The sequence below is a fragment of the Myodes glareolus genome, chromosome 13, assembly GCF_982192425.1.
Source record: "Myodes glareolus chromosome 13, mMyoGla1.1, whole genome shotgun sequence".
NCBI classification, from domain to species: Eukaryota; Metazoa; Chordata; class Mammalia; order Rodentia; family Cricetidae; genus Myodes; species Myodes glareolus.
In genome coordinates this window covers 43,944,631-43,970,642 of record NC_142038.1, presented here as the reverse complement: position 1 = coordinate 43,970,642, position 26,012 = coordinate 43,944,631, and the positions used below count along the sequence as shown (strand labels likewise).

Genomic DNA, 26,012 nt, shown 5'->3' with positions numbered 1-26,012 from the left:
GCCATGGGAACTAGAGCATCAAAGGCAGTCGTGTGCATTCATCTCTCACCAGCGGTCCACATTAGCCATGTTAAAGACGCTAGTTATCAAAGGCCTTGATGAGTTATGCAAGTTATCAAAGGTTCTGTCCTGGGTTACAGTGCACAGGGGAGTGAGCTATAGATGGCTCTTTAATCCTAGCTCCCTGATAACACTCAGTCTTCCACAGGAGTCTAGACATGGGTAAGCTCAAGTGGATGCTCAGGCAGGATAAAGAAACATGGAGGGGAAGAAGGATATGAGCCCAGGACAGGAGGGGCCAGGAGAGATTCCTATTCTTTTAGGTCAGCCAGATCAGTCAAGGTCAGACTGGCCATGTGCTCACCTGCTTCACGACACTTGACATATCCCTGTCCAACCTGTGCTTTATCTACTTAATATCACCCTGAAATAAAGCCTTTAGCACTGGCCTACTACAGTGAATTCAAAGCCCTACAGAGAAAACCAAGGAACACACACACTGAAAACTACACCACCACCTTGAGGAAAGTTGAAAAGATGACCTCACGTGACGGTTTCCCTTCAAAGATTGTTAAGTGTTAAAAAGAGACTAATACCAGACCAAGACTTTTCCCCTGGTCTAAAAAGGGACTTGATGGAAGAACAAGAATTCCAAACCTGGAGTTGGCAAGATGGTCCCATTGGTAAAAAGCAATTGCCACCAAGCCTGAAATCTTGAATTCAATCTATGTGGTGGATTAAGGACAGGCTCCCTAAAATTGTCCTCTGACCTCCATATGCTTACTGAGAAAATACCACCCAACACACACATACATGAAGAAATAAAGGTATTTTTTTATTTTTATTTATTTATTTAGTGTTTTTTTTTTGAAACAGAGTGTCTCTATATAACCCTAACTGTCCTAGAACTCACTACATAGACTCATAGAACAGGCTGGTCTCCAACCCACAGAGATCTGCCTGTCTCTGAACCCTAAGTTCTGAGATGAAAGACCTGCACTGCCCAGCAATAAATGTGTGTGTGTGTATGTGTATATATATGTGTGTGTATATATATACACATACACACACACACACACACACACACACACACACACACATATATATATATATATATATAGAGAGAGAGAGAGAGAGAGAGAGAGAGAGAGAGACTATTGCTGCATTGAGACACAGACCAGCCTAGCATGAACCAAAATGCACCGATAAGAATATATGTTAACATATACGGGCCAGGAAGAGCAGAACCAAAAATACAAAAATAGAATGGCAGGAACTTCTCAGATGTTAGGCAGTTCCCTAGAGATAGAAGGTGATTGGGACTAACCTTAGAGTCAGAAAGTTGAGGGGACAGAGTAGGGACCAGAATAGAGAATAAGTATAGTTTATCGTAAATAAGATATTGCAAGTCAGAAGGAAAGCTGAAACATGGCGTAGCCTTTGTGAGGTATTTAATTGGGGGACATTGGAAAAGTTGCTCCCTGGACAGACAGAAGCACTAACCGCCCTTCACAGAGCTGCACAGAAGTCAGGGAGCTGAAAAGCAAGGACTGCCTTCGCGTCCTGACCACTAGATCTAGATGTGATTTTAGCCAAGGGAGTTACTCTGTCCCTGAGCCTCAGCCTGTTGGCTTTCCAAGAGCAACCGTACCTAGAGAGCACAGAGAAGATGCTGACCTCATGGGCAACCATGAGGACTAATGACATCAGGGAGAGCTGGGCACAGACCATCTGTAAGCAGAAGCTTGACAAGGACAAGCACGACAGCAGGGACTGTGCTGTGACTCCCACTGCCTCCCTTTATTATATAGATGCCAGTCTAAGCTGTGCTGGTCATGTTACTGTGCCCTGGAACCAAGCTGGGAGCCTCTGGGAAGAGGGAACCTTAGATTGCCCTGAAAGCAAACCTTTTTTCATTCTTCTTTTTTTTTTTTCTTTAATTGGTGATTTGTGTAGAAGGGTTCAACTCACAGTTGGTGGTGACTGGTGATGTGGAGGTATAAGGAAAACTGATAAACTTGAGCCTTTAGGGAGAGCAAGTTGTTAGCATCTGGGCACACCTTGGCCTTGCCCCTTGGGAGCCTGGCAGTACCCTGACTGTACCCAGGTGCAAAGGTGCCTTTAAGAGACAAGCCCCACCTACTCCCAGGCTCTTCTCACTGCTCTTCTGAAGAGGCAAAAAGGTCCCTGCCCCCCCCTCGTCTCCCTCCCTCTCTCTCTCTCTCCTCCCCTTTACAGTAAACACCACACTCAAGCTCTGTCTGAATGGTGTATTTGTTTCCTGCCCACCTGAGGCCTCTACCTCTCACCCACCAAGGTCTCTCTCCTGCCCTTTTACAACATAAGTGAGGAAACAGCTTTCTTCCAAGGCTTCTACTTCAGCTCCTGCCTCCAGGTTTCTGCTTCAGTTCCTGCCCTGACTTCCCCCAATGATGGACTGTGATGTGGAAGTGTAAACCAAATTAATCCTTTACACCCTAAGATGCTTTTCATCATGGTGTTTATCACAGCAATAGGAAGCAAAACTAGGACAAAAGTCATGGCCACACAAGGTTAGCCCAAAGACAAAGTAGCTATTTCCACAATAGTAAACCCTCTAAGAAGCACAAAACTTCAGAACATACTGTAAAATCCCGGAAGGACCAAAGAGTTCAAGCTTTGGAGACTTACTCCATACCATCTCTGGTCTGGATTTTACATTGTTTTCCCCTTAGACTTGGGGATAATCAATTTGATTGTCAACTTCATGAGGTCTAGCTAGAGTCAACTGAAGGCCACTTTTGAATAGGACTTTGAGAATTATCAGAAAAAAAAATTAACCAAAATGAAAGGAGCCTCTTCCAGAGTGAGAAGCACATTCTCATGAACCACCTATATACAAGGATGTCCGTGAACTGAATCAGTATTGCTGGCCTGCCTGTCTTTGCTTCTTGCCGTTGAATGCATCTATTCTTACTGTGGCTGCTGTCACCTCAATATCTGTCATCCTATGCTCCAATTAGACTCAGATTCTTCATCCTTCCAATTTGGACTAAAGAGCAGAGACCGTTGTGGACTCTTCCAGGACTTCAGTTAGAGATTAGATTGCTGAGGCATCCAGCTTCCTGGTCTGAGCAGTTACAGGGTTTTCATCCATTCCCATGGGCGGATGGTCACTATGGAACAACCCAACCCTTATTGTGTAAGGCATTTTAGAACCATTCCCTTTTATAACATAGTCACACCCCAGTGGTTCTATTCTTCTAGAGAATCTCAAACCCACGTACTGTAGGTGAAAGCTCTCTCTCTGTATCTCTGTGTCTGTGTCTGTCTCTGTATGTGTCTGTCTGTCTGTCTGTCTCTCTCTCTCTCTCTCTCTCTCTCTCTCTCTCTGTGTGTGTGTGTGTGTGTGTGTGTGTGTGTGTGTGTGTGTGTTTTCTAGGGAAGAAGGGCCAAGATTCTTTGGAGCAGAATCCAGTGTCCTGTCAGCACTGTGCCTATGTCATTAGGAAACAAATGTGAAAATTCACCTTTGGCCTTGTTTCTAAGGACAAACAAGTTTAATAAATCAGTCCCGAAACCCAGGTTTACAGAACAATTAGCCAGGATGTCTGATGTCAGGTGTAGGGAGAGATGAAGATAAAACAGTAGTAAAAGTAGCCCAGGAGCTCAAGTAAGAATGGAGAGTCAAAACAGAAAGGGTCAGACCAGAAATACAGAAAGGGTTAGTGATTGCCACTGGGTGAGAGTGTGGGGAGGGACGAGAATGTGGAGTTGGTAAAAAGAGGCCAGGCACACTGAAGCTTTCGAGGGTGGTGAAACTCTCTGGGAGGTGATGGTGTAGCAGTGGCTAAACAACATGACGTAGTTGGCACCCAGAGAGACTCCTGATGGAAAGGGATTGCTATCAAAATGGTATCAGTTAGCTCATCTACCACAAGTGTACACACAGTCAGCTTGAGGTAAGACCAGGAGCCCTCTGTACTCCGGGCATGATTTCCCTATGATCTTTATGCTAGTCCAAGCAACAAATTCTACACACACACACACACACACACACACACACACACACACACACACACACCAAACGAGAGGGGGGAAGAGAGAGAGAGAGAGAGAGAGAGAGGGAGGGAGAGAGAGAGGGAGAAGGGGAGAGTGAGAGGGAGAGGGAGAGAGAGAGAGAGAGAGATCTGTTTTGCAGAGATCAGAGAACCCGCAGAGACCTCGTCTGACATGAGTCTGGAGGAAGGTAACTGATTTGAACACACAGAAGTAGTCATAAAAATTCTGATCGGAGTAGGGAAATACTAGTTTATCACATATATTACTTACTAAGACTTATATTTACTAGAAACTTCTTACATGTCAAGATGATCATAAGTTGATGTACTTTAGTTCAATAAACCTCAATATAATGTTCCATGCCCTCCTCATGCCAATGAATTGATGTAGTTAACTCACAGCCTGACATCATATAACCAGTCAATGGAGAGTCAATGGTTCAAATGTAAGAACTGTAGAACTGTATTTCAGCATGAAACTCAGGACTTGGGTGGACTCCTAATACTAAGGCTACTCAGACAGGGGCTGGCAATGTGAGGCAAGCACTTAGGGAGTTCAACGTTTATTCTGGAAATCATAGAAACCTAGAAAACTCTTATAAACCATTTTTAGAAAGACGTATGAACTTTAATCCCAGACTTAAAAACATAGAAAGAATTAAGTTGAGAGAAGGCCATGCTGGAGATAATGGAAGTGCCTCCCTGTAAAACGCAGCCTAAAAATGCAGGAGGATCAAAAGATGGAAGTACCGTTAGCACTCACAGGAAGAACAGGAGATAGAAGTAGCCTGAATCACTCTGGAGAGTTCAACAATAGCATTGTCCGACAGTGAGGACCTGGGTTAAGAAAAGTCAGACGGTGTAAAGCACATCCATGGCCTGCCATCAGCATGAATCGGGACCTTCTCACCAGCAGGGCATGAAGGTGCCAGACATGGAAGTGGTTCTTAGAACTGGAAAGGGCTGATACATGTCGAGGGCTGCATGGCAGGGAGCTGTCCTTCTTCCCTGGATACATTCAGCCATCTCAGGCCCTGCAGGAAGGGGGTCAACGGGGAAAACACCCTGACTTCTCTGTTACTTTCTCGTCAGTCTCCTACTGGTACCACATGAATGAAATATAGGTAGAGCCCAAAGGCAACAGGGACTATTTAATGCAGACTGTAAAGGTCTTAGAGCCCCGTCACAAAGGAGGACAGAGAATCAAGAGAGCAAGTTACAGTTAACGGTAAGCCACGACTTAATCAACTGTGGTATACCCATGGTGTGAGTTACTGTACTGACTATTTTATTAGTATTGGGGGATTTTGCTTATTTTGCTTTTTCAATACTGTGAACATCTCAAGCGCTTTCAGTATGTTGTGTTATGATTTAATGCTGAGCTGTACCCTATCTCCAAGGTTATCTTACATTTACTTATTTATTTATATCTTTTTTTTTATTTATTGTGCCCATGAGTGACATACATACCACAGCATGGGTGTAGAAGTCAGAGAAGAACTTTTGGGAGTTGATTCTCTCCTTTCATCATGAGTTCTGGAGATCAAACTCCAATCATCTACATACCAGCAAGTACCTTTATCCCCTGAGCCATTTCTCTGGTCCAAAATTATGTTTCATTTTGGTGCCGAAGCTATGTTAAAAGGCAGGTTAAAAGTGCATTTTGAGCCAAAGAAATACCTGACACAACCCCACTATAAATAGATGGACAAAATAGGATATAATTCTTGTCAAAAATGCACAAAATGTTAAATTTAAGTGTGTATATTAGTCCAGATTTAGGGTGGGTCTTCAGACCTCAGATGATCCAGATTTGTGGGGGTTTTCCAACCTCAAATAATCTACCTGGATTTAAAGTAAGTCTTTCTACCTCAGATAATCCAATCAAGAAAACTCCTTACAGGTGTGCCCAGCTGCTGGTGTTTCAGTGAGTCCCAGATGTAATCAAGTAACAACAAGCCTTAGCCAACACAATATGCTTATAGTGTTTTTGTGTGGACAGGACAAAGATCTGGAAGCGTAAACATCAGATTGAGCACATGGTAATGGCAGTAGAATGGGTTGCAGAAGGCAATATGGGAAATTCTAAAAACTCTCTACTCATAATTTCTTACATCATTTACCTGCAGAATGTACAAATCATTGTATAACTTACTAAATAAACTTCATAAGGAAAATTGCAAAAATGGATACAGATTGAAGTGATTGTTATGGTCTGATGGGACACCAAGAACATGAATTTAAAAATGCATAGCATATTGTTGAGGAGAGTCTGACCCCTAAAGAGCTGAAGCAAAGGGGAGTGATGTACAAAAGTTCACCATGGTTCAGAACAGGATTCCCAGGGAAGACTCATTAACAAAAGCAGAAGGGAGAAAGAGTAACAAAATGATGAGATACAAGACTAAATAACAATTTTGAGTCAACTGGTCAACCAAATAGACACATAGCAGAAATGGGGACATTGGATTTAGGAAAATCATATTAACGGATGGACTTGAGTTAATAGCACACTAGAAATCCCTAAGTCCATAGAAAGATGATAAAAGGCTATCGAACAAGGAATCATCAGGAATCAAGAACCATAGATTTGTGGCTCCGGCAAGTGAGGTCTTCTCTCTGCTGTTGTGAGGATGAATAGTCGCCACCCCTCTTTTATGAGGCAGCTCTCCTCTTTAATCATTTCTGACTGACAGCTAGCTTTGGGTGGTTCTTTACAGTGACAGGGAAGCCTAGTGAATTCTCCCCCTATTGCCTTTCAGAGATCTAAGAGTCAGTCAAAATGTAATTCCCAGAAGTGAAATGCAGGCTTGGACCTTGGAATATGTGAGCGGCACCTTCAAATGACAGGCATTTGCACCCAGTAATTAGCAGAGACCACAGGGATCCTTTTCCAAGTCTGAGATTATATTTTAAAAATTGGTCAGGGCTTCCTGGGAATTGTGGTTAAAAGCACGCAACCACAACTCCCTAAAAGTGTCCCATGGTGGACACGTTTTATAGTAGGCACAACTTGAACTGTCCCAGCTCCCACCAGGGGGAAGTTCCTGAAAGAGAGAGTATTGGAGAAAAGCAGCCTTTCAAGACCAGAGACAAACTTAAGCTGCAGCTTGTCAAGACTTGATTGTTCTGAAGGGCCCCTTGTCCTCTTTGCCGTCCAAGAACCCAAGTGATGGGCCTGAGCCAGGGCAGCCTGACAGAGGAAGGAAGAAGGGCCTTACAGAAAATGATTATTGCTCCCAAAAGACTTATGTGAACCTAAATTCTGGATGCAGAAGACAATCAACAAATATTGGTTCTTTTAAAAACAAGAACCCACATCTCAGGATGAAAATTGTCAATCTAGTTGTCTACCTGCCTCCCCTTTCCTCTGTTCTCAAAAATGTTTGACTCCCCCCCCCCTTTTTTTTTTTTTTTTTACAAAAATTAAAGTTTGGTTCAGCTCTGTAAATATTTGTCTTAACTATTTTATAGTAAAGACCACAGCATAGTTCTCATAAAGGAGCTTAGGGTGGGAAGGCTGGCCATGGCAATGTTTCCTCTAGTCCTTTCTTGTTACACAAAACAGATTATGGTCACAAGTAATTCTCTTGGTCGCAGGCTTCCATCTGGTTGGAAAACCTATATACCCACAGCCTTGCTTTCTCTAGCAAGAGGCCTATTAAAGCAGCAGCTATTTTTACTCACCAAACCCAAGCTTCCCCAAGTTATATAGACAGAGAAAATTACAAAGGCCTTGAAAACAAGGAAGGTCTAGACTGAAATGAACTCTTGAAGAGGAGATACAAATGAGGCCCCACTTAACAATCTGAAGTTGTAGTAAAGCTTTCCTTATCTTCAGCCAACTTCTCAGGTTTTAGGAACAAGTAACAGTTTCTGGAATTTATTCAAAACTGCTCCCCATTGTCCAAGAACATGCTAACACAAGACAGTTGAACTTTGCCCTTTCTCTCAAAGTCATGAAGCTGTGCTCCCTTCTTCCAGGACATTCCTTAGTGTTCTATGTTCCTACCACCTGGGAGAACAACTTTTTGGAATTGTTCTGTTCATTTATGACCTAGAAAGGTTTCAGATTCAAGGTAACAGTTGCTAAAGTTCTAATACCCAGCAAAGGACAAAAGATAGACACTGTGAACTGTATTAAATTGTGCCTAAAAAATAACCAAGTATCTCAGACATGTATCTCTCAGCACTCCCTACCCCCTCTTTTCTTCCTTATTTCATTCCCAAGGATAGCCCAAGTGAGGCCTTGTTTAGACAGCAGGGAACCACACAGATATGTCCCCTTTGTCCCTGAGAAGATAGTCAAGTGTCCTTTTCTCATTGCTATTAATTTTTACATTAGTAATAGATATCCATGGCATTTTCATACAGATACATCAGTGTGCTTTGTTCTAATTTACCCCCTTCTCCCACAACTCTACCTGTGCTCCTTGGCTTCCTCTATCTGTTTCCCTTCTTCAAATAGTCTCCCATTCTATCTTCATATTCAATCCTGTTTCCTTGCTGCCCTCAAACCAATTAACATGGGAGAACACATTAGTTCAAAGCTAAGGTACAGTGTGATGTTTTATTCATTCATGCATCTATTCCTTTGTTTGATGTTTGTAAGTACATCCTGTTTAAAGATTTAGTGGTACAATAGTAAACAATATCAACAAAAAAATCAGCCACTATGGTAACTAAAAGGGGAAAGAACAAAGAACTATGCTGTGAGAGCTCCTTTGGCCAATAGCCTTTAAGATACCAGCCCACTTGGGTGTGTCTCTTATAATATAAATGCAGTTGTAAATCATGCACTTGCTCTCTTGCTTTTGGCTCTCACTTCTGGATGCTAGACTCTGTTCCTGTTCCTGGTTTGGGTAGAGGACTGTGATCTAGGACAGTGATCTGTGATTTCTATAAATGATCAAAGACCAAAGCTAAGAGTGCATATAAATGACATTTTAATTAAGGGATTTTTAGACACAGGTGCAGATGTGAGTAGCATTACTCCAGAATCTTGGCATCCGGATTGACCTCTTCAAGAGGCAGATATTCAATTCCTAGGAATTAGAACCCCATCTCAAGGAAAATAAAGAACAAGGAGGGTTGATTGCATAGGGCCAGAAGGACAGAAAGAAAGGCTGAGGCCATGTGTAGCTAATATTATAGTGAATTTATGGGCCCGTGACCTATTGCAGCAATGGAATACCCAGGTTAACATTCCTTCAGTCCGAAAAACTCATGTTTCTGGGAAGGACATTATAAGATATTATAAATAAAGGTCACCAGCCATTCAGGCTGTATAAGAACACAAAACAACTAGCAAACCTTCAGAGGTACAATGGCCTTGCTTTTAAAATGGTTAAACCCATATGGGTTAAACAATGGCCTTTAACAGAAGATAAACTGCAGGATTTAGAACAGCTGATGCAGGAGCAATTAGATGCTCACCATATTGAAAAATCAACCAGCTCTTGGAATTCTTTTGTATTTGTTGTTTAAAAGAAATCTGGAAAATGGAGAATGGTGACAGATCTAAGAGCTGTCAACAAGGTTATTCAATCTATAGGCCCTCTACAGTCTGGAATTCCTCTGCTTTCACTATTGCCAAAAGAATGACCTCTTATAGTTATTGATTTAAAGGATTGTTTCTTCACTGTACCTTTACAAAAAAGGACAGAGAAAAATTTTATTTCACAGTGCCTACTTATAATAATTCTCAGCCTACTAGGAGGTATCAGTGGACTATCCTCCCACAGGGAATGCTCAATAGTCTCACCCTGTGTCAATACTTTGTAAATCAACCATTGGAAATAATACACAAGCAATTTCCTAAGTCTATAATTTACCATTACATGGATGACATTTGTTATCTGACTCAAATGCAGATACTTTAGAAAGAATGTTTGAAGAAATAAAAAAAAAAACCATTTTGCCTAGATGGGGATTACAAATTGCCATTAAAAATACAAATAAGAGATTCTGTCAATACCTAGGTTAAAAAATATGTTTACATAAAATTAGAACACAAAAGGCACAAATTAGGAAAAACTGCAGGCTCTTAATGACTTTCAAGGATTGTTAGGAGACATTTGCAGTCTATGACCAGCTGTTGGGATAACACCTGATCTAATAGTCCATTTAAACAAAACAGTAGATGGTGACAAAGACTTAAATAGTCCCAGGGAATTAACAGCTGAGGCAAAAAAAAAGAGAAGAATTGATGGTCATTGAAGAGAGATTACAGGAGGCACATGTAGATAGAGTGAATCCAAATCTTAAGTGTATTCTAGTCATACTGCTTTCCAGAATTTCTCCTACAGAAATTTTAATGCAGAGGGAAGATATTATGTTAGGATGGATCTTTTTACCACACAACCCAAGTAAAAAACTAAAAACTTATGTGGGAAAAGTCTCTGAATTAATTATAAAAGGAAATATGAGACTTTGTCAACTAGCAGGTATAGACCCAGCAGAGATTATAATTCTTTTTACTCCTGATGAAATTTAAAAAATATGGGAAGACAATGAACCATGGCAAAGAGTTTGTGTTAATTTTTTTTAGGAAACTTAATAGCAATTATCTCGAAAGTGATTGAATTAACCTTATAAAGAGAATTACTTGGATTCTTACCCAAATTGTACACAATGCACCCACTAATAACTGGAGCTTATACATTGTACACTGATGCAAATAAAACAGGAAAGACAGATTAAAAATCAAAAGAATTAAGTAATATGGAACAAAGCCCTTTTAATTCTGTCTAAAAGGGAGAATTATATGCCATTCTCATGGTACTAAGGGATTTTAAAGAACCTCTCAATATAGTTACTGATTCATAATATATAGAAAGAGGTGTCTTGAATATTGAAACCATTGAATTTATACCAGAAAATACAGAATTGACTTCATTATTCATTCAGGTCAAGATATAATAAGGAATAGGCTTTATCCCATATACATAATACATATTGGATCCCATACAGGTCTGCCAGTTCCTCTTGCTTAAGGTAATGCAGGAATTGATCAATTATTGAGTGAAAGTGTGCTGAAGGCACAAAGTTTACTCTCGCGGTTAAGGACACCATTTACAGGTTAATTATTACTTGTATAGGGTTGGGGATTAGGGTGTAAATTATGTAAGCCCAGAGATTTAAAAAAAAAAAAGAGAGAACACTGAGTGGGATAATAGGTAGATTAATGTGAACTTACTCACACTAATGATGATGATAATAATAATAATAATAATAATAATAGCGAGTAATAGAATGAATACTTGTGAGCTATTATTTATGGACAGTTTATATTGGTATAGATTTTTGTATATTGGTACAAGTTCAAATTATATTTATTATATTGAATATGTTCCTGTTTCTGTTTATAATATTTGTACACCTATACTAAATTATTTTGTCAGATTGTATGCATATATGTTTCTACCTCTGTTTAAGACAGTTTGTATATTGATAGAATTTTAAGATTTATTTATCATATTGCATTATATATTTCTACCTCTGATCAAGATATTTATACATTGTTTACATTTGAGGTCATTGTTCTCCTTTACAGCACAGTTGTTTAAAGGTTGTTTATTATTCTGATATGAAACCTTAATCTTTAAATTATATAGGTATAAAGTATTATAGGTCAATATTCACTCATGGTTGTTATACTTTTAGTCAGACTAATTAGGTTATTTATATACATAGAAATTGTATTCTGCATAGATAGGTAGTCTTCAACCACTTCAAAGATCTGTAGAACATGGCATTTAAATAGCTTAGGATTCTGTTGATGTGAGACACAATTGCTCCTGGCAGCACCGATCTATTCCCAAGATAGTGTTGAGCACCAAAGATACTCCATTTGGAGTTTGTTTTTTTCTTGTCACAACTGGCCTTTGGGCAAGGAACTGCCCATGCCTCAACCACTGACAAAGTGCATAATGTCTGGACTGGACAAGCAGGATTTAGAAAAAATAAACAACAACAAAAAAACCCTGACAGACCTTGCCATGACAGAGTAAGATGGTTCTTAAAATGTTCCTGCCACTGAAAATGGTCTGTCAGTTCAAGGCCTTGGTCAAAATTGGTTGCTTCAACATTGCAAATGAGACTTTGGGTGATTACTCAGGAAGACAGTTGACACTGTCATCTACTGCACAATTTGGAAGCTGATTGATTGTACTTCCTGCCTACTCAAGTAATATTATCTCCCTTCTCAGGCCTTCAATAGGTTTGAAGATTAGATAGCCATAGTTACTGTCCTCTTATGATCTAGCCAAGCCATTTCTAATACAAGATTAAGACTCCTTAGAATAGAATGTTTATTATAACATTAGGATATGCTCCTTGCTTAATATTGTTTATGCTAGTTGTAATTCTAACTTTATACTTGATATCTGTTTTTAGTGTACATAATTTTGTATTGGGTTTGGGACTCTTATTTAAACAAAATTGGGAGGTGCTGTGGGAGCTCCTTTGGCCAATAGCCTTTAAGATGCCAGCCCACTTGGGTGTGGTCTCTTATACTGTAAATACAGCTGTAATGCATGCCCTCACTTTCTTGCTTCTGGCTCTTGCTTCTGGCTGCTAGATTCTGTTCCTGTTTCCATTCGTGCAGAGGACTGTGATCTAGGACAGTGCTCTGTGAGTCTCCCCTAAATCAATAACCCTTAATTCTGAACTGGTGTGGGATTATTTTGGAAGTTCCATCATCAGGACTAGATGGAAGGTATAATCTCAGCAGAAACTAGGGACATTGAGGAAGAAGAACGGAGAGAGTGGAGGTGTTGCAGGATATTTGATGGCACTATGATACCCAAAGACTGTGCTAATAGAGTTAACCTTGAATCAGGAAGTGGAGCCAGCAACTAGATGACCAGAATTAGTCATAGAGAAGCCAAAAATATGGATAGAAAAGATTCACAGAAGGAGTAGGGAAGAACTTAGAGATTTTGAGGTCACACTTCGATCTGGGAAGTGTGGAGAGAAAGTCAACTAGTCACTCCTCTGCCCCTTCTTTGATCTATCAGGTTTTCACCCCAATATCTGACTCCTGAGTCTTTATTGATAATAGAATAACTTAGATAAACACAGCATGCAGGACTATTTTTGATTAAGTTTTCCAAGAAGGTACATATGAGAAGCTGTCAGTGGAGAAACCTCTGAATAATGGAGTCTTAGAAGAAAAAAATCTCATGTTCACAACAACAAATACTGACACTGTAAGCTAGAGGCAAGCATGTGGCTAAGCACAAGCTGGATGGAAGGTCAAGCCCATGTCAACAGAAGGCAGTGGCAACAGTAAGCACACATGGCCTTGGGAACCAGGGACTTAGCTTTATTTGTGGTACTACAAAGGACATTTCAAGACAGCCATTTGGCCTGGTCTATGTTTTAAAGGGGCACTGTGACTACTCATGGAGAATAAATTTTGGGGTGAGCACAATGGAGCATGAAGGGAATTCTTACAGTAGGTGATGGGCTTGAACTCTGGTGGAACCAATGATGAACAACAGTGAGCAGTGTCTGAATTAAAGATTTTCCTGCAAAAGTAGAGCCAACAGTAGGTCAGGAAAACCTAGCATAGACAGGCAAGCATCTTCAGACTCACAGGAGGGAGTGCTGCATGTCTCTTTTCTACTCTCTTCTGGTTTTTCACTGGTGGCATATTGATCATCTTCCTACCGTAATAAAAGTAAAATAAATCTTAAGATCAATTGAAAGATTCTAAATTATGTTATGGGGCAATCTGGCATAGAACTTCTACGTCTGCTTATGCTGTGTCTATATGGATTTCGTCAGCAGAGTGGGTACATAGTTCTCTTTTGGAGGGTCAGACTTTTTCAAGGTCAGGGATCTGCTACTGGGAATGCTAATTTTTTAATTGATAGTAGATATTTATCCCATCAGTTTTTGAAAGTGTAAACTCTAGAGAAACCTAACTTCATTGTCTTCTTGTAGTGATATTTAATTTGTATTTTAATAAATAAAGCTTGCCTGAAGATAAGAAAGTAAAACAGCTGCACTGGTTAGCCTTACAGACCAGGCAGTGGCGACACACACCTTTAATCCCAGTAACCACACTAACTTGCCATAGACACTGGGTGGTAGTGGTGCATGTTTTATAATCTCAGCACTAGAGAGGAGACATCTTTCAGACACAGTCTCATTCTGAGATTCCTAGAGTCAGGATCGCCATTTCAGACTGAAGTAGAGGTAAGAGCCAGTGGCTAGCTGCTTTGCTTTTCTGGTCTTCAAGTTGAACCCCAATATCTGTCTCTTGATTTTTATCAGTCATGCTACATATTCTTAGTATTCCCAGACTACAATTTTTACCCTGAAACCAGAAGCCAAACTTATCTAATCTCCAAACTGAACTGGTTCCAAGTTCACTGGGTTGCAGGGGTCGTTTTCACCTTTCTCCCAACAGGAAAGCTCCTGAAAAGCAAGGGTTCCTCAAGGCCTGGTTAAGTCTCTCACTGGGAAGGAGAACAAGGTATTAACTGAAGATTTAAAATCAGACAAGGAGGCAAATTTAGACTGTAGTTGGATAATCTCGTCCAGACTACCAGTCTGCAAATAATGACATAGAGACTTATTATTAACTATAAAAGCTCAGCTTTGGCTTAGGTTTGTTCTAACTAGTTCTTAGAACTTACATTAACCCACACTTTTTAATCTACATTCTTCTACAAGGTTCATTACCTCATCTCCCTACTGCCCATCCTGCTTCCTCCTGTCTGCCTGATGACTCCACCTTTTTTCTTCCCAGAGTTCTTTCTCTGTCCTGAAGTCCTGCCTATATCTCTTCCCTAGCTATTGGCCATTCAGCTTTTTATTACACCAATCACAGCAATACATTTCCACATAGTGTACAAATATCCCCCTACAAAGGGCCTTGCTCCATCAATTACAATAGGCCTTTGACTTTCCCAGTCACCACTCCCTCATCTCTGAAGTAAGGTCAAGAGTAACTATATCCCAGGCATTCTTCCAGATTGGAATTTGATTTCATCCCTAAATTCACACTCTGGTGTGGTATCATTTTTTATAAAGAATGATTCTTGGTCACAGGATAAGCTTTCAAATGTTTAAGTTCTCTGCCTTTGACCTTCACCCTGTGTGACCTTTGAGGGTTGCAGGTCTGATGGGATGGGCTGGTGAGGGTGGCCGCTGAGACTTGACTCCTGGGTTTGTGGACCACTTTCTCTTCTTCCCTGGATCTTTAAATGTACCTCTCTCTCCCCATGTGTGTGCAGGGATGGCCGTGTGATTTTTTTTTAAATTCATACTGGATGAAGATAGGCTCTTAATGGACTCATTTGACTCGATTCATCCTCTCTTTATAAAGATCCTCTCTCTAAACACAGACGTATTTTAAGGACTGGTGGTTAGGAAGGCAATGTATAGATCTCGTTTGTTACCGTTTAGTTTCTAATATTCTCTTCTTCCCTACCCCCCCCAAAAAAAAAGTGTGAGGAAAAAGTCACAAAATCAGCAAGGAGGAATGCAACTTGGAAAAAAAAATAGAGTCCAGGTGTGGTGATTCATACTTTTCATCCCTGCAGAGACAGAGGCAGGAGGATCTCTATGAATAGGAGGCCAGCCTGGTTTACAAGTCAGTTTCAGGACAGGTAGGGCTGTTACAAAAAGAAACACTGTCTCAAAAAACAAAATCAAATTTCCATTGTCAAGAGACACCTCTCACTGGTAAGTCTTCTAGCTCATGGGAAAGCAGCCTTGGGGGTGAAAGTGAGGCCCACTTCCCTCCTAAGCCATGCCTGTCAGAAGACAAGTTTGGACTGGGCTCTGAGCGGGAATGTGAATTAGTGACTGTTGGTCCCACCCCCATGCAGATGAGGGTCACCAAACGGCCGCTTCTCATATTTTTTGTTCCACTTATGCCTCACGGGAAACAAGAAGGGGTACAGTGTGAACCTGAAGAAAGACAAAGTTTTACATCTTCAGGAATGTGAGATTTTCTTAACTATAGAATGTAACGTGGCTCCATATAATAGGATTAAGAATGTGAATTCTTCCAGGAGGTGCTGGCTCATGCTTTTAATCCCAACATCCTGGAGGCAGAAACAGGTTGATCTCTGTGAGTTCAAGGCCAACCTGTCCTACAAAGTGAGTTCCAGGACAGGATCCAAAACTACAGAGAAGAATGTGAGTTCTGAGTCAGAAAGAACTTGAATTTGAATTTCAATCACTTGAGGTTTATGTGAACTAAAGGCTTAATCTTTACATGTTTTCACTAACAAAATGGAAGATCTCTGCTGGGATTCTATCTAACAAGCTGTTTTCAGGATTAAGTGAGATACTAGATGAAATCAACTAATCTAAGGCACAGCAAATACCAAATCTTCTTGTAAAACTTCCTCCCCTTAAATTATTCTCATTAGATTTCCTGTGACATCTTCACATATCGAGTAGTCAAAAACTACTAGTAACTCAACAACAGAAAAGTATCAAAATGTTTCTATTACATCTGATTATATTATGAAGTCACCATCATAATACATGTAGTACTAAATGCAGATGATTTCCATGTTCTGGACCCATGAATACACTGACCTCCCAGGCTTTACTTTTTCCTGCAGAGCAAAGGGATCCGGCGACTGCTGTGACAAGAATGATCCGCTTTGAAATGTCCCTCGTCAGCTCACATGTGCAGTCACTGGGGGCAGGCTTTGGGGCTTTGTAAGGAGGTCCCACTTCCTACCATTCTCTGCTTCATCTTTCAGTCTGATGTGCAAAGGTGAGAGATCTCTCCTGTCACCTGCCGCAATGCTACCCCTTTGTGACAGATTGGATTCCCTTGAACTACAAGCCTAAATCAACATTTTCCTTCCTTACTATGCCCTTTTCAGATATTTTGTTACAACAATGAAACGGTAGTGAAAATAGAGACTTATTGCCACTCCGTGGTGCGAGCTGACATGAGCTCCATCAAATGTGCTTTAACGAGCCACACTGAAAACCGAACAACGAAGTGTGATGGCTGATCTAAGCTACTAACTTTGCTGGGTTTAAAATTTTCTTACTGACTTTCTGCCCTGTCAGGACGTAAAGAAGGGTGAAGTTCTAGCTTCAGGCTGTCGCTGTCATGAAGCTGCCTGCTGCCATCCCTCCCCCGAAGACATGGACTGTGACCCCAACTCTGAACCAAAAGAAATCCCTCCTCCTCTGTCAGATGTTTGGTTACAGCGGTGAACCAACCTAACTAATACGTGAGGTTTACCAAAGAGGTTTGCCAAGAGTAACTCCAAATCCAAGCCCTAAGAAAGAGGGCAATGGCCCTGGGCTGGGACTCTGAAAATCTATAAGAACACATAGGCAACTCTAAAAGCCTTCTATGTGAATGTTCAACTCTAATACAAAAAGAAGGAGGAGGAGGAGGAGGAGGAGGAGGAGGGGAAGGGGAAGAGGAAGAGGAAGAGGAAGAAGAAGAAGAAAGAACAATAAACTACTCCCTAGTCAGCATTTCTAAAATACCAAATTCATGGTGCATGTGCTAATGAGACTAATAGCTCCTAATAACTCTAAGGACTATGTAGTCTATGCACAAAAGCAGACAGAGGCATCTGTTAAGATTTATGTTTGCATTCAGGTTCAAAGAGTCATGGTGACAATTTCCTTTATTTGAGAGAAGAGTTAATGGTCTGAATGAATTCTTTCAGTTGTTAATAGTAAGAGAAATGATGCATCCGTTCACAACCAAAACATACTTGGACGGGGTGCACGGATTTTGGAAGTGGGCACGGCCAGGGAAGAAAGTATAAATGATGGAAGACTTCCAGGTACATTTGCCTATGGCAGGCCCTGGACCACAGTCACTTGCTTGTTCGTCTACAGTGATGTCCTGTTTCTCTTGGCTCAGAGAACCAGTTTCTGACATTCAGACCTTATCTTTGTGTCTTAAGAATGAATATTCTCGAAAGTTGTCAGTGAAAAAGAGACTGGTGTTCAGGAGCAAAAAGCACATTCTTTCGGGTCATCTTCTCTATTTAAAGTAATGCTGCAAGTCAATGTCAAATGTATCTATCCATGTAGCATTGTTCCTGAGGCTCCTTTTCCTTAAACAGAGGACCCAATATGTGCTGGTCATAGATGTGAGTGCAGGGCCTTCACTGGTAGCCTCCCAGAGAGCCCATGGCATGACTGGGCTTTTGAGAGGCGGCTGTTTCCATTGGACAGCAGCCATCATATTTAAAATATCAGCGTGGACAGCCAAAAAGGCTTGGGCGAGCACAGGCTCAGAGCTGTTTTCTGTTTGCTTGTTTGTTTGACTAGTCTGGATTTGTGGCAATTGTCGCCTTTGTGCCTTTATCAATGGCAGCCTTCACTGAAGGAGGCACAGTGACAGCAAATGAATCACGGCATCACTTTAATAATGTTAGTTTTCATTAACCCAAAGCTCTGCTATAGAAAGGGCCTATCACTCATTACTACCCCCACCCCCGCTGTTGTTTGGTGTAGTCTATTCGCTAAGTCCACTCCCTAAATAAGAAAACCTGAGACCTTCAGGGTAAAAAGCATCCAGGGTCCCTTCTATCCAACACAGATGTTGGCTGGTCCTGCTGAGCCGAAGCCAACAACTCTCGTGCATTCCCCTGCTCGAGGAAGCAGCAGTTAATAACTCACAGTTAAGGAGCAGTTAATAACTTCTAAGCGAATGTGGAACCAAGGAGGAAGGGCTGCACCCCCCCCCATCATTTGCATTAGCAGCGACCTTGGGGATCAGAGAGTGCAAAGCTCTGTTTATCAGTGCAGATTCTGAGGCCGCCTGGAGTCTCAGGTAAATGAGAGGCAAGGGCAGGGCTGAGGACACTCCCTTCAGGGTTCTGTTGCTCTGTGGTCAGGAAAGAGCTTGCTTGCCTCACTAAGGGATGCCTCTCTGTATAAAATCTGGGCGGTGGCTATTGTAGTTCAGTGTAGAATTAAAGTGAGTGTATAAGATGTACAAGATCCTGGATATTATCATCAGGGGAAGAATCCTCTCTTTTCCTACATGTCTTATTGTCTAGTATTTCTATGGCAGAAAAAAAAAAAAGTAAGCCATGAGAAATTTGTCTTTGAGTTCCAGATGTCCCAAATAGGTTCCTGGGCCGGTCTATTACGGAGCTTCCATGTGGCTTAGAGTGCTGGGTGGGTCTCTGCTTGGCTGAAGGAATTAGGAGCCTGGCTCCTTCTGTCTGGGAAAAAGACAGGGCCAGAGAATGAGAAAGGGTTGTAGGCCCATATCTGCAGTTAAGGAAGGCAGGAAAAAAGAATAAAAACAGAGACAAAACAAACAAACAAACAACAACAACAACAAAAACCAGCATCTGCTTTCCATCCTGTACTGCTACGTGCTCCTGGACAAAAACCAGAAGGAAACTCAGAGACCTGAAAGAACTGTCTTAGACAGGTAGACGCTCCGTTCTTCCTCCAATGGTGATGCTACACACTTGGCCAGCACCTCCTCACCCCACCCCCTCCTGCAAATCCTGGCTGCCTGAGCTACCAGGTGTAGAGAATTAGAGGGGGGAGGGGGGAGTAGTCACTTGTGCCCAAGGAACTCCTGCTTTCTTGCTTAGGTAATGGTCTTGTGGTCTTGTCTCTGGATGGAACAAACCCAGGATCTTTCTTTTAACCCACGTGACTTTAGTCAAATTAGGAAATCTCTCTGATCCTTTCTCTAGAGCGCACAGTAGTGACATATAACTGTATGCCTGAGCTGCAGTGAACTAAATGAATTAATCCACGCAGCTTGTGGTGGGGTACGGAAGGTAATTCCATTGGTTTGGGCTCAATCACTTGATGATCTATAATAGCGCCATTGTGCTTGAGCTTCACCTTGCTAACCAGCGCTCTAGCTCAGAGGATGCCCTCCTCAGGAGAAGGCATATTTCTACTCCGCAAAGGGATTCAGTTCAAAGTAAGAGCCAGGTGGAAGGACTCATCTTATTTTACCAGATGAGCTCTTATTTTGGAGGGAACTCTGTGTCGTATGCTGACACAGACATGTGTTGAAATTAATTTAATGAAAGAGGGGCTTATAGAAGACCATGTTCTCCAAGGTCTTTTACACTTGTTTCTCAGTGGCCTGAGGGAAGGTGGAGGAAACAGGGAGCTTCACTGGGTGTAGGGGTGGTGGTTTCTGCTTACCTATTAGCATCACCTCGAAGGGAGGATGGTCCACATCTTTTTAGTCCCTTCTGATTAAAAGCAGGGGCTGGATCAAACAGTCACATTTGTACCCTAGGGACACATCCCCACTGTAGTTAACACGTTGCAGCTTTTAAGCGTAATAAGTAGATACAAATGGTCCTATAAAACATGCCAAGAGCTAAAGAACAAAGCGCCATATAGGATACAAAGGGGGTTTTGTTCTTTTTCAAATTTAATCGAGTTTTTCTAATTTAGGAAAAAAATGGTAGAGAAAAGGCCACTACAAGGGGAGTTGTGTACAGCCCGCTGGAAAGGGGGAGCCACTCCCTGTCAGATTGAAGCTGAGCAGGATGGAAACAGCACAGTGCAAACAAACATATTTGGGAATTTCTGGATCTGTCCAAAGGTAGTCTGGTGGTCTCTTGTCTGACTGTCAGACAAGAATGATAGGCACAATTCTACAGACTTGTAATATAACTAAGGCAAGAAAATTATTAATATTTTATATGACATCATTTTCATTCTTTTTTGTTTGAAAATATGTTTTAAAAGTTTCCTAAGGGAATGTCTTTACAAAGCAGACATTTGTCAAATGTTCCTTTATTAATGTTCACACTCTGAAATAAACAAGCTGGTATTTACTATCTTGAACACCCTGGGTTCACAGACCACGTTCGGGGGTCACAGCTCATTGAACCTCCTATCAGCCCAGTGGGATGAAAAGAGACAACTTTTATTTACCAGCTAGTGGGTGAACCAGGTAAGTTTCGAATTCTTTTAAGAAAGCTCTGGAATTCCCCCAAGTATTTTGCTGGCTTGGCCACAGCAACTGGCACTCCAAACTCTTAGTACACCTGGGGCATGTTGCTTATACTTCAGAAAGAATAGCCTAGCTGGGAGTCATGACATACCTGCTCAGAGTATAGAGGAACAGAACAGATATTCCAGGCATGACCTGAGTCAACATTTCCACAATCAGTTAGCTCAAATGCTTCCCATTCCTAAGTGGTTTTCGTCTGCTTTTCGCTCTGGAATTCCCCTTCCAAGACTCCTTACTTGGATAGGCTGGCTTCTTCCTTTGCTCGCCACACTCTAATTCTCTACCTCCTGATGTTTTCTTCCCATTAAGAGACACCTTCTGAAGTACAAGGGATACACAGATGTGGGGTGCAGATTGTACCGCCCCCTTCCTCAAAGTCAAGTCTTGGAACCCCCTTCAAAGGCCACAGGCACTCCTCCTGTTCACTGGACCCTTTCATTTCTTAAAAAAAAAAAAAGTTCTTGCCTTTGAACCTACAGTCTGACAATAGCTCCGTTTCCAGCAAGATCTCAGAGTTCAGGCTCTATGCTCTGGATTGAAACTGCCAGCTGGTATTCTTAGGTATGTCACCCAACAATGTCCCAGGATCGCACAGGTAACTCAGCCTCCAGAGAGCAGAAATGTAGTTCCTTCTACATACAAGACACTACTTACAAAAATCCGTTAGTTTTTAGAAAGAGCCACCTCTCTGTGGTTTGTCTCACAGAAAGACGCAGAGCAGGCAGGGTGGTGGGGAGGAGAATTCTGGGGCTCTTCATGTGACTCTGGGAGGCAACAGCTGCATAAAGATGGCTTTGAATTTGGAGAAGCCATGGACACAATTTCCAGTTTTTCCTCCCAATGTGCGACTCTGAGTAACTGACTTGATCTACCCAGGTTTCCAGGCTCTAAACTATGAAGTGGGTTTTTGTGGATGCTCACACAAGAAAATGCACAGAAAGTACTGGTACCCACACGTCAGGGGTTTCTCATTGCTGTGGTCAGCTTCAAGTCGGAGCTTATATCAGAGAAAGAAAATGACTGACCAACACCATAAAAAGTCTGCAAATTAACATGGTAGAGGTATCATTCCAAATGCTATATTTTTAGGAAATATAATAGATAAATGATTTGAAAGTTTTCTTAAATCCATAGAATATGGATAAGAAGACTGTCAGACTGTATTGATTCTAGGCTTGAATAGGAGAAACATGCAATGCGCACAACACAATACTGGAATAAACTAACAGGTTGGGAGACACTTTTAATCATCCAGTCATTGAACTGATAACTCCTTGGGTACTATGTGGCTAGCACCGTATCAGACAGTTGACCTAGAAGGTCTCTTGCCTAATCCAATGAGCAAGACACTAGAATGACTAGTGTCTGACACTGAGATTCTAGGACCAGTGTTAGGGTGGAAAACACGTTTCACCTTGATGCCCTGAAAAGGCAAAATAAGATCCTCGCCTGAGCTACTCACAAGCACAGCCCCAGCCCCGTTCCACCAGCAACAGCACAGCCTCCTGCCCTCAAGAAACCAATGCACACTTGAGAGTAGAAAAGCGTTCGCCTGATGAGGACGGTGGAAGCAGGCTGAGGAAGGAAAGCAGTTAAACAAAACAACAACAAAAACCCTCACTTCTACCAAAATGATGGCTGAGGATGGTGTCTAGAGGGACAAGTGGGTCAGGCTCCGCCAAGACTGCCTTCTTCAGTCTTCAGCCTATAGTGACACTTGAGCTACTGGGTGGGGCTGCCTTACCAGAAAAGAAGACAGGGACTAGGATAGTTAATTTGAATTTTAGAAGGTTAGCTAAGCCATTTTAAAAATGAACCAATATTAACAGGAGGAAATACATTTTTTTATTTAGAGAGCTTTAATCACATTTTCAATCTTTGTAGAGCTGTGTCCATATTTTTATATTTTTTACATATGTCTAGGAGAGGTATTTTAATACTTGTAACAGGAAGATAATCTCTTATAGTCATGCAAACAAACAATGATGTTTTATTCCAAGGAAGAATCCTTGTTTGCAGAAATGCAAACACAAAGCATGAGAAAAAAAAATCTGGAAATGGATTCCTTATCCCCAAAGACAACCCCACCCCCTGCCATGCCCTCCTTGTCATTTGCCTGGTTTTAACAATGACTGCCAGGCAGCCTGGCTTGAAGAAATTCACACCCACTGTCCAGTCTTGTTCCAGCTGCAGGAGATGCAGCTCCAGCTTCCAGTACCCGCTGTATATAGTACCACACCCATGCACAGAGAAAAAACGGGAGACATGCTGAAAATGAAGGAAGTACCCCTGGGAAGAGCATCCAAATAGAGACAAAAGGGAACCCTTACTAGCCCCCTCCTGAGAATAGGGCAGGGCACAGTCACAGTTACCATGGTTTCTAAGGCGAGCTATCCTGGCTAAATGTCTTTATCTTTCCTTAAAGGTGGCTGAAATGGTACCTAGAGGAATGGGTGTGGTCCTGAATGCCATGTCACAGGCTGGGTCTGTAAGAAGAATGAATGAGACCTTTGAAAATTGGACGAGGCAGGGGATGATACTCTGTCTGTCCCAAAAAGGATATTTGGCAAGTGCAGACTAGGTGTAAATAAGTGGAATGCAGCGGACCTCCAGCTGCAATAGAAGGAGAGACTTGGTCTCATCACTTCATTAAAGTAACCAATATAAAAACAAAGCTGAGGTCCCAACTAAATTCAAAGAGAATACAAAGAGTGATACATTCTATATCTCTTTGCAAAGGCAACTGGTACCAAGCAAACACTGACACCATGATTTCCCAAGAGTGGAGCGCTAATGCTGTCAGGTAGTGATACCGGAGTATACCTTCAAGCCCAAAGCCTCTGCCAGGCAAAAAGATCCCTCCCTACCCAGCTCGGCTATTCTCCCTAGGGAGTGTTTCTTCCCTGGTGGGATCAAGTGGACGACTGGTAGGGGTGGGGTGCGAACGTCAAAGAGAAGGAAGGCTCAGGTGCACGCTGAAGGTGAGATGCTACAATACAAATAAGCCTCTTAACAATGCGGTGCGGGATGCGCTGCATGAAGAAGGTTCTTCACTCAATGGCATAGGAAGCACAAGAGGAAAAAGTGTACACAGACTCAGGCTCGTGGCAGGATCTTGGCAGATCGCTACAAATTGAGCAGGTGGCAGGTAGCAGTCGGCCCTGGGGCAGCTACAGAGCCTCCCAGAGACCAACTATCACTTCCTTTGTTCCCCTCGCAAAGATGGAGTAGCCACCCATCCCTCTAAAAAACACACACACACACACACACACACACACACACACACACACACTCACTCACTCAATACAACAACCATACTGCTTCTTGCTAAACCACCAAATGTCATGGGCTATTGCTTTTTGTTTTAATGCTATCCCAGACTGCCATATGCCTTCACTATTCAGGGCATCAAGTCAACTAACTCATCAGGGAGGAATCTCAGGCTGGGCGAGGTATTTTGTCCACGACAGCACCTGGGTGGAAAACTGTTCAATAGCTGATAAAAGCACGTCCCTTTCTCTAACCCGCCCTAGGTGCACCAGTCAGTCGCCGGTGGCTCAGTCTAACACACAATGGCAGTTGGACTCCGCATGCACTTAGCGTCGTTGTGCAACTGCAAACTAAAATGTTCTTTTAAAACTCAGTCTTTTCTTGGACGAGGAATAGGAACGGCATGTAAAAGGTAAACGATTAAGGTGAAATAAAGTTGATCATTTTCATTGCAGCCACGTTAGCTGTTGAGTCTGGAATCTGACACACCCAGACCTAGATCAGCTTAAATGTGAGAAAGGAGGGTACCCCAAGGACTGGTATTCCAGGCACCCACAAAACCCTCTCCAAGGCGCCTGTATCAAAACCTTACTACCAGAGCTAGGAGAGGGGCGCGGTCCGGCTGCCAAGTGTCGGTGGAGAAAGGTGTCATCTCTCATACCCTGCCAAACCCAAAGGATCCATCAACAAAAAGCACACCTTAAGCTGCGGGAGCACACACCGATCCCCACGCCCCATCCCCAGGCGAGACTGGGATCCGCAGAGCCCTGTGAGCCAGGCGCTCTGGACAGTGGAGAAGGACAAACAACCCAAAGTTCTCCGAGTCAGTGTTTAGGTTTTCCTCTTTGTTTTGATTTCCTCAAGCCCCACGGTGGCTGCACCAGCTTGGCGCCGGCTGTGCCGTCTGGACCGACCGCCACACTCCAGTACCCGGACCGCGCTGGGTCCCTATTTCCCGAGGGACCCGGTGGGGACGCCAGTGGCATCCGCGCCGCCCCGCCCGCTGCCGGCGAGGAGTCACCGGCCGACTCACCGTGATCCGCGGGATGTTCTTCTTGCCCTGGTAGGACATGGTTGTTGCTGCGTTGGTTGCAGGGGATGCCTGCCTCGCTGCTACTGCTGCTGCTCGTGCGTCTGGCTCAACGCACAGCGCCCCAGATCAGGTGGAGCGAATGGTGCACTGGCCGGTGCCGCCGCCTCCTCTCGCCTCCGCCCCCCTCCCGGGCTCCCGCGGCCGCTGCCAGAGACAATAGTAAATCTCCCCGGTCTCCCTTCGCCCCGACCCGCCCCCGGCCACTCGCACCCTCCTCCACTGGCGTTCACGCCCGGGTTGGGGTTTCTTTTTTGTTTTTTCTTTTGTGGTGCCAGCTGGGACCCCGTAAGGCAGGAATGGCTGATCTAAGACTCCTCCCTCTTCTCTCTTATCCCTATTGATTTTCTTCTTTGCATCTGCCTCACCCACTCCTCCCCCCTTTAAGGCTCCCCCGCCTTTACTTGCTAGATCCGCGGAAGCAGTCAGCTCCTCAGCCACCAGGGGGCGCGAGGGACTTTTTCAGGGCAAGGAAGCTACAACCCCAGGCGAAGCCACGCTAGTGGCCTATGCGCCTTCAGGGCCAAACCCCTCGGAACATCCACACCTCCCACTATTCTCTACCCTGATCTCCCATCTTCCCTACTATGCTTTTAAAAAGGAGATGGCAGCGGACTCATCTCCGGGAGTCGACTGTCCTCCACCA

The 26,012-nt window shown here is 42.8% G+C and overlaps 1 protein-coding gene across 2 annotated transcripts in view; it reads right to left on the bottom strand.

The window, feature by feature from the left end:
• Positions 1-26,012, bottom strand: part of Dpysl3 (dihydropyrimidinase like 3) — a 113,292-nt gene that overhangs the window by 43,749 nt on the left and 43,531 nt on the right. Inside the window, exon 1 of one of the 2 annotated variants that reach the window (XM_048419346.3) lies at positions 25,310-25,489. The exons of the other annotated variant lie outside the window; for it this stretch is intronic. Within the exon in view, the coding sequence (XP_048275303.1) occupies positions 25,310-25,348 (39 nt within the window). The 5' untranslated portion in view covers positions 25,349-25,489. Of the gene's footprint in view, positions 1-25,309; positions 25,490-26,012 lie in introns of those variants that run through there. 2 annotated transcript variants of the gene reach the window in all.